This window comes from Microcebus murinus, chromosome 17 (assembly GCF_040939455.1).
Source record: "Microcebus murinus isolate Inina chromosome 17, M.murinus_Inina_mat1.0, whole genome shotgun sequence".
NCBI classification, from domain to species: domain Eukaryota; kingdom Metazoa; phylum Chordata; class Mammalia; order Primates; family Cheirogaleidae; genus Microcebus; species Microcebus murinus.
The window spans coordinates 59,437,464-59,449,378 of NC_134120.1; the positions used below are offsets into that span (position 1 = coordinate 59,437,464).

The following is an 11,915-nucleotide window of genomic DNA, read 5'->3' on the forward strand; positions in this document are numbered from 1 at the left end:
ATTGCTGGTGCGAATGCAAAATGGTGCAACCACTTTGGAAAACTCCTTGTTAAAAAGCTAAACATCCTCTTACCATATGACCCAAAGAGAAATTAAACTTATGGCCACACAAAAACTAGTACAGAAATGTTTATTGCAGCTTTGTTCATAACTGCCCAAAGCTAGAAGCAACCCCAACCACTGGGCGAGTGGATAAACAAACTGGCACATCTATACAATAAAATACAGCTCAGCCACAAAAGGAATGAACCATTGATACAAAAACTGAGATTGTTCTCCAAGACTTTATTCTCATAATAAAGAAGCCAGTCTCAAAAAGTTATATAAAATATAATTTCATTTATATGCCATTCTCAAAAAGCCAAAGCCATAGTGTCACAGAACAGACGAGTGACTGCCAGGGGTGGGAGCGGGGAGAATGTGTGACTACAGAGGGCAGTGCCGCAGAGCTCTGTGGCGATGGGCCTGTTCTCCGTCCTGATTATGGTGTGTCCGAATCTCCACATGTGCTCAAGCTCATGCAACTGTACACGCAGAAGAGTCCGTTTCACTGTGTGTTAATTTTCAGATAAAAAATTTGAGCCAGCAAAGGTTTGCAAAAGTTACACCGTACCTTGTGAGAAGTGACCCTTTCCCTACAAAGGCTCACTCGCATGCTCCTTGGTGTTGCCGTGCAGGTCACAGCACTCGGAGCGCGCCAGGAAGGGGGCGGAAGAGAGGAGCCACCAGCTGCAGCAGGAGCTGGGCAGGAAGGCCGGCGCCCTGCAGCTGCGGCTCACCCAGCTGCACGAGCAATGGTAGGCCGTGGCCAGAGCCTTGGCAGGGGGCATGGCCTGGGAGGGGCTCGGAAGGAGTTTTTCTCTCATCTCCAGAAAGAACTGGGGCAGGTAGTTTACCCTGCAAGGCTAGTATGTCGTCCCCTAGCGAGTTCCTCCAGCACAGCTCCTCAGTCCAGCGAGCCCACAGGCTCTTGCCACTCTGGGGCCATGAATGAAGTCCCAGGTCGTGACCTTCCTCATCCTCGACCAGCCCTTTCCAAAAAAATAGCTTTTATCCCAGTGTTTTTTTGTTTGTTTGTGTTTTGGGTTTTTGGTGGTTTTTTTTTTAGACACAATCTCACTCTGTTGCCCGGGCTAGAGTGCCATGGCATCAGCCTTGCTCACAGCAACCTCAAACTCCTGGGCTCAAGCCATCCTCCTGCCTCAGCCTCCAAGTAGCTGGGAACCTTTTCAGCCTTGAACAAAAAAAGCTACCTTTAGCTGGGCGCAGTGGCATGCGCCTGTCCCAGCAACTCAGGAGGCTGAGGCAGGATTGCTCAAGGCTTCAGTGAGCTACGATGACGCCACTGCAGCCCAGGCGACAGAGTGAGATCCTGTCTAACTCCCCGTCTCACTGTGAGAGAGCGGGCTCCGCAGCTGGTTCTAGCCGAGCTCCTGCGATTTTCCTCCGGTATCCTCCGTTGTCAGCTGGCCAAGGGCTGCGAAAAGCAGAATAAATTTTGAACTTTCTTTCCCCTGCAGTCTGCACCTTAGAGGAGTCCTTGAGTGGTCCTCCGGCCTTCCTGGGCACAGGCACCACAGCCAGTGCGTGTCCGGCCGCTCCCCTCCGCCTGCCGTGGCTGGCGCAGGTGTGGCGGGCCTGCAGAGTGGAGCCTTGGGAGATGAGTGGTGACTGAGATAGTTCCCCATTTCCTGCGCAGTGGATTGGGTTGTGGATTGTGGATCTTTTATGAAAATCGTCCTTTGAGACTAACAAGTTCATTTTGGGAAAACAGCTCAAGTCTAGAGAAAGAGTTGAAATCAGAAAAAGAGCAAAGACAAGCTCTTCAGCGAGAATTACAGCATGAGAAGGACACTTCCTCTCTACTCCGAACAGAGCTACAACAAGTAGAAGGATTAAAAAAGGTAAGTGGCCTGTCCTTGGGAGAAAAAGAGCATCTAAGCAGTTTCCATAAAGCCGTGCAGATGCGCCCACGCAGGCCCTGTCCCTGTGTCCTTCGAGCACCAAGCCCAGTCCAGGGCCTGGGATGCTGTCCCTACCCCCTGGGAGCGTCTGTTCTGGAAGGAGAAGCAAAGACATACCATAAACCATAAGCCAAAAGATAAACTCAGGGTGAGTGCCAACAAGAGACTAAGACGGGAACATGTCCTCACAGTGTGGGCAGGGGCCTGGGAAGACAGCGGCAAGGGAGCCAGGGACAGCGGGCACGAGGGCTGTCTTGCTGAAGGACAGGAATGTGATGAGCAGAGGAAGGAGGCTTGGGGCAGGGAGCCTCCGGGGCCCTGTAAGCTCGGGAAGGGATGTGGATTTATTCTGAGCACCACAGGAAGTTGTGGGGGGACAGGATCCTTTCGTTTTCAGGTGGTCGCTGGCACTGTGTGGAGCCTGGGTGGTAGGCTTGCAGGAGAGGAAACCAGGGATAACCAGTCAACATTTTTGACCAAATGCCAGTCCCCCTTCACCCTGGAGGTGGGTCGCACTCTGCCCAAGGTCAGGCCATCCCTGGGCAGCAGACTGAGCCCGAGCCATCTGCTTATCCCTGGCGTCTCCTCGGTCTTCTGAAGGCCCCATCTCACTTGAAGGTTCGGCCTTAACGCTGTGGGCTCGGGGCAAGAGAAGTGGATGCAAGCATGGCATTGTGTGATTTTAGAGCTGGGCCTCCCGGGAAACTCAGCCACAGCCTTAAACTTCTGTAATGTAAAATCATCAGCTGTCTTCCCAGAAGGCAGGAGGGTTCCAAGAATCCCAACAGGTGCTACCTGCAGCCTGGTCTGGTGGGAGTGTCCTTGACCTCCTTGGCTCCTGCCTGGGGGGCAGTGCAGCCTCTGCCCAGGCTCCCAGCACTGACTCCAGCTGACTAGTCCACAAGAGGTTTCCCTCAGGCTTTCTTTTCTTAAGAGATAAGATCTTGCTCTGTCGCCCAGGCTGGAGTGCAGCGGTGTAGTCACAGCTCACTGCAGCCTTGAACCTTTGGGCTCTGGGGACCTTCCTGAAGAAAGGCTCTTGATTTGTATGGAAAGTGCCTGGCGTTGCTGGGGAAGGCGGGAAGAGGGCAGAGGACTATTCTGGAACATACCAATCACGGAATATACCCCTTTATTCTGCTCCAGAATACGTGGGTCTAAGATTTGAACCACACACAAACACGCACACACCCGCCCCGAGATAAAAGAAACAAAACAGTGTCTCACACCCTCAGTAAGGCACGCGTGTCTCTGTGCCTGGTGTTGGCCGGCGCTGGTCAGAGGTGCACTGGGGCGGCTGGGGGAGCCGCCCACCACTTGGGCCTAACCCCACCGTTGCTCCCCCTCAGCCCAGAAACCCCGGGACATTTTCTGGGTCTCGGTCCTGGCCTTGCAGGCTTGTTTCTCGTGCACCGGCACAGTGGCCAGTGCTGTCTCGCGCTGGCGAGCTTCCCTCTGCACGGCTCCTCGCGTGGCCTTGCGAGCCCACAGGCTCTCGCCACTCTCAGGCCATGAATAAGGTCCCGGGTCTTGGCGTTCCTCACCCTTGACCAGCCCTTTCCAAAAAAAATGGCTTTTTCATTGTACAAAAAAGCCACCTTTCAAACTAGCCTTTGCTGATGCAAACTTTCTATAATTTTGTGTGAGGTTCACCTATAGATTTTTGAGATAGCTATCTATTTTTTTAAAATCCATCTTTTATTAGGAGCTCAAATAGGCAGAACCTCATTTGCCCTGTGAGGGCAGCTGTTTTAATGTGGCTGATGAATGCAGCTGTCCCGTCCCACGGCGCTGCCCCCAGATGCAGAACTGCTCCCGCGGTGCTCGCCTCCAGTGGCCCGCTCTTGAGACACAAACGAGGGACAAGCAACCCGGGAAAGACCTGCCTCGAGCGCCTTCTGCTCTTGAAAAACATTTGGATCTGCTCCTCGCTCTGGTCACTAAGCCTTAAAGAAAAACAAAAGGACTTGTGGTTCTGTCTGCAAGGACTTGTGTTCTGTGTCAAGTGTCTGGCTCGTTCGTTTCAGGAGCTGCGGGCGCTCCAGGATGAGAAGGCAGAGTTACGGAAGGTTTGTGACGAGCAGGAACAAGCCCTCCAGGAAATGGGACTGCACCTCAGCCAGTAAGGACCCGCCACCGTCATCTGCACCCACACGCAGCTCTGGCCGCTCCCCATGGCGCACGTCCTGCCAGCTGCACACCCCATGGCTCAGGCCCCAAACCTGTCCCCTGCAGGCAGGAGGAGGGCAAGCCATTCGGGAGGCCGTACACTGAGGCAGCCTCCCAGGAAGCCAGGCCACCACTGACTCCTGCCCACCAAATGGGGATGTCAGTCAGCTGCTGGTTAATTCACTGAGCATATTCATTTCCAGTGACCAGAACACTCATGCTCACTGGCTGTCCGGGCCCTAAGGGGACGGGCGGTGAACAGGTGGCTCGGTCAGCCCACAGCCGCCAGGGGGAGCTGCCCCCCAGCCCTGCTGCCACACAGCCACTGCCCTTCTCAGGCAGCACACCTGTGTCCCACACCGAGGCGCCCTCGGTAGCCTGTGTGGCTGGAGTATAGAGCCCGGGAGTTCTATTCCCCTTTGATGCGACAGCTCCCTCCCCAGGGTCCCAGTGCAGACAGGTGGCTCTGCATAGCTGGCCCTAGAAGTAGGTCGCACTGCACTGTGGTGCTTGCCGCATTTTCAAACATGGGGGTGGACAGCTTTTCTCCTCCCGAGTCAGGGCTCTGGGTTGCATGTGATGGAAATGCGGTTCAGACTGGCATTAAGTGAAAGAAGCGATCAGGAATCAGCCTGTACCTCCACCTCTGCTCTCCTGTCAATGTCTACCTGCTGGGTGGGTCTGGTCCCACAGGAACAAGACAGAGCCCAGGGTCTTCCTGTTGCCAGTTGCAGGTGCTGCCCACTCGCCATCCTCTCCCACTGCCCAGATCTTTCTAGACCAGCTCAGTCCCACTGTGCTCAGTCCCTCCCACCCTGAGCCCTGCCTGCCACCCTCTCTCGGCTGAGTGCCCTGGGCCGTCCTCTGGCCCTGCCACCATTCTTGGGGGAGCTCCTTCAGCAGGGCAAGGCCAGCTATCTGTCCCCACAATCAGCACAGGGAGACATGGAGCCACAGGCCAGCATGGGCTGGCCTCCTGGGTTTACAACAGTTGTGTTCAGCACCATTTTTCTCTTACCTGTCCTCTTCACAGTGGACAGACAGTAAGGCGGAGTCAGAGGTCACCCTCATACTGGATGACAGACCTCAAAAATGTTGATAGTCTCGGATGTTTAAAATGCACAATTGCACTTCATGGCCTCCCAGTGCTACTGCCCGGTCTGGCTTCAGAATCCCGGCTTGAGCTGCTGGCCAGGGACTGGTTCCCTCACAGTCGAGCGTGGGTGTTGCAGAGTCTGGCACATGCCCCCAGATAGGATCACCCGTGGAGCTGTGCTTCCTCCCCCTTCCCCCTCCTCTTGCAAGCCCACGCTGTGATGACAGAGAAGGCAAATGCCTATTCTCAGACCCTGCCAGTATCCACAGAAGTAGTTTTCCAGTTTCTTTATCCTAAGAACATCTGAATTCTTCCCAAGTTGTGCTTCCCCAAGAAGTTCTTAGATGTTCAGGCTGCCATTTTGATCTGCTTGCCCAGGGCCTGTCTGCCTGGCAGCCTCTGATCCTAGCAGTCTGCTGGCCTAGTTCTACAGCCGGCAAGGAGCGAGGGAGCTGCCTGCAATCTTCAGTATGCACTGCAGGGTTTTGCCTAAACGCCCTGACACTTGGCTTTCTAATCCCTCCCTTAGAAGTCTATTCTGTGTCTCCCAGAGGCATGCCATTTTGATACTTACTCTAATCTGATGACAGGTTAGTTTTGTTTTTTTACTATTTTTTTATTCTTTATTTTTTTGACAATATATGACCTGGAGATAATCTCAGCTTTTAAGAAAGGTTCAGCCAGGCGCGGTGGCTCACGCCTGTAATCCTAGCACTTTGGGAGGCCGAGGCAGGCAGATTGCTCAAGGTCAGGAGTTCGAAACCAGCCTGAGCGAGACCCCGTCTCTACCAAAAATAGAAATAAATTAATTGACCAACTAAAAATATATATACAAAAAATTAGCCGGGCATGGTGGTGCATGCCTGTAGTCCCAGCTACTCGGGAGGCTGAGGCAGGAGGATCACTGAGCCCCGGAGATTGAGGTTGCTGTGAGCCAGGCTGACGCCAGGGCACTCACTCTAGCCTGGGCAACAAAGTGAGACTCTGTCTCAAAAAAAAAAAAAAAAGAAAGAAAGGTTCAGACTGTTCCCCCAAATTACAGATACATAGTATTTCATCTATGAAATACTATGTATCTGTAATTCATCATCTATTTGATTTAGTTTTGCCAGTTGAGACCATGTTCAGTCCTGTCTTACGTGGACAGCTGAGGAACTGTTCTCACACTGGCAAGGAGGAGGAGGAACAGGTGGCCGAGTGCGCTGAGTCTGGCCCTTGAGATGGCGCAGGCGGCAGAGGCGAAGGCCGGAGGTGCTGCAGGCCCAGGTTCCGGCTGGGAGGGCCCGGCCGCTGCCAGTGCCTGCCGGCCGCTGCCAGTGCCTGCCGGCCGCTGCCAGTGCCTGCTGTGTGCAGGAGTGGCGGCTCAGAGAAGCCAGAGACCTGGGCTTCTCTTGAGATCATTCTCAATTTTTAAATGAATGCAACCATTTCAAAATCTTTTTATAAACCTTTGCAGGCTAAACAGTCTGTTCTCCGGCCAGATGCAGTCCCCAGGCTCAGCCTCGGAGCTCACAGACACACGAGCCAGTGATGGGTGACTCTGGGATGTAAAAAGAGGGCAGCATTTCAGAATAACTCATGTATGGCTGTCTTCCCAAATCCTATTCTCACAAAGCCAAACGGTCACTGGAACTAGCTGTTCGAGTTTTAGAGCCTCTCTCACTGCTACAAAGTGGTCTTGTTTTTTTCTTTTTTCAGGTCCAAGCTGAAGATGGAAGACATAAAAGAAGTGAACAAGGCACTGAAGGTACTGGAGGGTACCACAAGCATAAGAATTGCTGTCATCACCGTCAGCTTGTGCTGATACCTTGCATGCATGCCCTTAATTTTCCCCCAACAGCGGGGTGGGAGCATGTGGTTGAGGCAGTGGTGATGCCATGTTCACAGATAAGCAAAATGCTAGTCAGAAACATGTTCCTGGGCTGGGATGGCAATGCTGACAAGTGGCAGGGCTAGGGCTGGAACCTGAATCTTACACCTCCAGTTCCTCTGCTATCAGCTGTGGTGTGAACATGGGCTTAAAACAGCCAGCCCCACTCTAGTGTCCTGTGCCATTTCTGGCACAGCCAAACCCTGTCCTGGGCCAAGTTTCTGGACTGTTTAGGGGAGGGAAGAATGATGCATTCACTTTAAGACCAAGAGCCCTGGGAGGGTGGGCAAGGAGGTGGGTGTTCCGGGCCACTGCCCCCAGGGCTCTCTGCTGGCAGGAGCTTCTCCCACTTTGTCCCTTGCCATGCTGTGGCAGCAGTGCAAGGACAGTCCTCCACACATCATGTTCCACGCACTCCAGAGCAGACACCCGGCATCTCTGGGCGCCCTCTCCTGGACACAGTGGGTAGAAGCCGCAAATTTGTCACAGCAACTGACAGCAGCCTGGACTCCTAGGCAACATTGACTGATCCTCCCTTGTAGACAAAAACCTCCTTGGATGTAACTGCTGTGAGCTGCCTATCACACGTCCCTGGCACTGCACAGAATTGTTTGCACAAAATCACAGCTAACGACACCAGAGGGAGGATAAGAATCATAAAAGAGGACTTTGGAGCCACTGGAGCTCTTCGATGTGAGGATGAACACCCTGGGCACATGCTGGGAGCCCAACGTGTGTCACTCCAGCTCAGTCGTGAGGGTCTGTGTTATCAAGAGAATCATGTCCAGCAGATACTAAGGAGCCGGTCAGGTACATCATGCCTTTGACACCTCAGTCCCTAAGGCTGAAACAATCCCATGTCTTAGTTTTCCCTAAGAAGACACCTCCCAAAAGGCACCTTTCAAAACCTCAGTTGCCTCTTCCATGGAATTGGAAGTCATCTGCTTCCTGTGGCTGTGTGAGGCTCGGAGTTTGGCCCACGTGAAGGGCTTCCTTGGGCCCTGCTGCACACTGTCTCTCTGCAGGGATCTGTTATCACCAACTGTTCTAGTTTTGCTCAGATTTGGCTCTTCTCCCTGCTGCCAGTACAGCTAGTCTCTTTGGATAGTGTCGCAGCCAGGGCTTGAAGTGGCAGGCACCAGAACCTGACTCTAGTTACCTCAACTGTAGGGAATTTATTGAAAGTGTAGGTGTGAGTCTCAGGCTAACAGAATGCTGGAGAACCTGCCTCAGCCCAGTGGCTACGTGCAGAGGCCAGGAAGTCAACAGGGTGGAGCTATGACACATGGATTCCAGCTCTGGTTAAACCAGGAGGAAGGGCCCCTTCATTACTGTCCCTCAAGGCCACAGCTAATGAGAAGGAAGTCATTAGGAAACCAGGTGCTATGGTGACAATGGCTATAGCCAGAACACTGCTAATCTCTCATCAGGGCCTGAGACATAAAATGTGTTTCTCGAGTGTTCTTTCCTTTTCAGGGCCATACTTGGCTGAAAGATGATGAAGCAACACACTGTAAGCAGTGTGAAAAGGAGTTCTCCATTTCCCGGAGGAAGGTAAGTAGAGTGGCCCTGCCCCACCTGCACAGTGCCTGGAGCTGCCGCGCTGCGGGATCCCTCCTCTGGCTGCAGAGCCCTCGCTCACTGCGCTGTGGCGCTCTGGCGTGTGTGCAGGGTGCAGGCAGGCGGCGCCCCTGCCGGCCATGCAGTTGGCTGTCGAGGCTGGCCCCCTTTCAGGATTGCTCTAGGTGAACGTATCACTAGAAGTTCTGTGTGTCAACAGGACCAAAAACTGGCCAACTGAGGCAAAAACAGAATTTATGGGAACCTATAGAAGACAGCAGGTCACCATAAACTCCCTGGTGATCTGGGCAGGGCACTTGCCCCTGGTGAACTGCCTTTGGCTGTGTAGCCTGCCTTTCAGGTCCTGTGCTTGCCCCTTGCATCTCACCAAGACAACCAGCTGGGCAAGGGAGGAGTCGGGTGTAGATCACAAGCAAAACCAGGAGCTAAAGGAATTACTGACGGGAAGGGGGATGCTTGTCACACTGCCAAGGCCACCTGAACTGCTACCCTGTGATCCACGATCTCATCTGCTCCATGAACAGCCTTTCTCTGGGAAAGAGGAAGCCAAAATTATAGTCAGTGCCTTGCAATAAATATGTTCAGAGTTAGGAAAAAACCCTCCTGAAGCTGCCTTTGTGAGCACATCTGTCTGGAAGGCTTGGCTGCACCCACACATGGGCAGCCTGTGCTCTGGCCTGAGGCAGGGCTGGCTGGCAGTGGGCTGCAGGGCCAGCAGAGGCCGTGCCTGTGCTCGTCTTGGTGTCTGGTCAGACACCCAGGAACCCACTGCACGAGGCCCAAGGCAGCCCTGCTTATAAAGTGAAAGTCTCCCTTCCCCCATGGGATGGACCAGGCTCTTTATGTGACTCAAATTATACACTCATTGAGTCAGGAAATACAATAAAACATGGTTTGTTGCCAGTTCACCTGTAATCCTAGCACTTTGGGAGGCTGAGTTTGGAGTTTGAGACCAGACTGGGCAACATTATGAGACCCAGTCTCTAAAAGAAATGTAAAAATTAAAGGGACATGTTGGCACGTGCCTGCTGTCCTAGCTACTTGGGGAGGCTAAGGCAGGAGGGTCACTTGAGCCCAGGAGTCTGAGGTTGCAGTGAGCTATTACGCCACTGCACTCCAGCTGAAGCCACAGAGCCAGACTGTCTCAAAAAAATTAAAGCACTTCAGGTAAATGACTACTGTGCTTTGGGGGAGGGTTGTTAAAGCATTTACTGAGTTTTTAAATGTCAGGGGAACAGGTAGGGTGGGTGTGCAGATCCCTCCTCCCGGCGTCGGCTGACTGCCTGCCTTCTTTCTTCTAGCACCACTGCCGCAACTGTGGCCACATCTTCTGCAACACCTGCTCCAGCAACGAGCTGGCCCTGCCCTCCTACCCCAAGCCAGTGCGTGTGTGTGACAGCTGCCACACTCTGCTCCTGCAGCGCTGCTCCTCCATGGCCTCCTAGGCCCAGAAGCTGCCTACAGGGGCATCAGCCTGTTGACCTTGTCCTCAGGGCAGCAGGCAGCCTTGGGAACAGTGCCAAACTCTTTGGGTCTCCAGGGACCACCAGGAGCTTGGGAAGTTGATTCTCAAGAGAATCAAAAAGGAATCTATCCCTCATCAGAGCTGCTGGCCCTGGAAGACAGCATTCAGGAACTGGAAGCTGAGCGCCTTTCCATTCCTCACGTGGGATCAACTCCTATGGATCAAAACTCTTCCACATCACTGGCTTTGGTTCAGATGCAACTTCATGATTTTGCTACTGATCTTTTCCTCTTCAAAGAAATAACCTATTTTACAGCAACTATACTTGTTAGTAATGTTTCTCATGCCCACCCCCCCAACTCACAGAAACTTTGATTTGTGCCCAATACTTCATACCATGCAGGGTCTGTCGGTGCCTCCTCTGCGTCAGTCCAGAGATTTGCCATTTCATGCCCTTGTGAATACCTATTGTTGGCCCTGCAATAAAAATCATTTATTTTTTACAGAAAATGAGCTTTTGCCAACTACACAGGAACCTGTCAAGCTCTCACCCCTAGCCTGCCCTTAGGGGCCTCAGAGAGCCCCTCATGGAGTCTCTAGACTGAAGGCCCACAGGGAAGGTTTGCTGTGAAGCTGTTGGCATTGCTGAACTGTACCCCCACCCACGTGTGCCAAGGGTCAGCCTACTATTAGTGGACACAGAGAATGTAACCTCAAGCCTGTCACCAAAGCTCAAAAGTTCACTTATGTGCCAGGCAGCTATTTTTAATTTCACAAGCAGTGCTGACGGCCGGGCATGGTGGCTCATGCCTGTGATCCTAGCACTCTGGGAGGCCAAGGCAGGAGGATTGCTCAAGGTCGGGAGTTCAAGACCAGCCTGAGCAAGAGCAAGACCCCATCTCTACTAAAAATAGAAAAGAAATTGGTTAACTAAAAATATACAGAAAAAAATCAGCCAGGCATGGTGGCACATTGCCTGTAGTCCCAGCTACTCAGGAGGCTGAGGCAGGAAGATTCACTTGAACCCAGGCAACAGAGACTCTGTCTCAAAAAAAGAAAAGGCAGTGCTGAGACTGGCTCCAAGTCTTCCTCCTTTGCAGCCCCATAGAAGTCAATGAGAAACAAGCAGCACTGGGTTAATATCCCCATGGAAGTCTCCAGGCCTCATCCTTCCACGCTACCCCTACCCACCCCTCCAGACTGACACCCCGCTCAGAGCCTCTGCCCGATTGAATCCTGGCTCTCCTGCCTCCTGGGTCAGCACTGGTTCTTCACACTGCTATTGTGCCCACAACTTAAACCATGGATTCCACGTTTCTCCTCTAAACACGTTTTATGGATGGGAAGTATGGAAAGCTCAGCAGTTCCCAGAATTTACCCAGAGTGTCCTACAGCTTAAAAACTGCAGCCAGACTTCAAGACTAAGTCTGCCCAGCCCCAGATCCACCATATTCTAGCAAGTTTTCAAAGCCTGTTAGGGAAGCATGGCAGCAAGAGGTTCACTTAACCTGAGTTAATCTCAAGCAGGGTCTGCACTCTAATGTTATAGCAGCGCAATTCACAATTACAAAGATGTGGAAACAACTCAAGTGCCCATCAATACATGCATGGATTCATAAAATGTGGTATATACATACCATGGAGTTCTACTCAGCCACAAAAAACAATGGTGATCTAGCACCTCTTATTATCCTGGATAGAGCTGGAGCCCATTCTAAATGAAGTATCAAAAGAATGTTAAAATAAGCACATGTACCCACCATCAAATTG

The 11,915-nt window shown here is 52.5% G+C and overlaps 1 protein-coding gene across 4 annotated transcripts in view; it reads left to right on the plus strand.

The window, feature by feature from the left end:
* Window positions 1–11,067, plus strand: part of RUFY1 (RUN and FYVE domain containing 1) — a 56,976-nt gene extending 45,909 nt beyond the window's left edge. For 3 of the 4 annotated variants that reach the window (XM_012789948.3, XM_075993719.1, XM_075993720.1), the window contains 6 exons: window positions 678–797; window positions 1,775–1,904; window positions 3,992–4,086; window positions 6,928–6,976; window positions 8,576–8,653; window positions 9,982–11,067. In XM_012789948.3, coding sequence (XP_012645402.3) covers window positions 678–797; window positions 1,775–1,904; window positions 3,992–4,086; window positions 6,928–6,976; window positions 8,576–8,653; window positions 9,982–10,125 — 616 coding nt within the window. In that variant the 3' untranslated portion in view covers window positions 10,126–11,067. The remainder of the gene's footprint in view (window positions 1–677; window positions 798–1,774; window positions 1,905–3,991; window positions 4,087–6,927; window positions 6,977–8,575; window positions 8,654–9,981) is intronic. The other variant, XM_075993721.1, reaches the window with a different exon arrangement.
* Window positions 11,068–11,915: the final 848 nt, after the last annotated feature.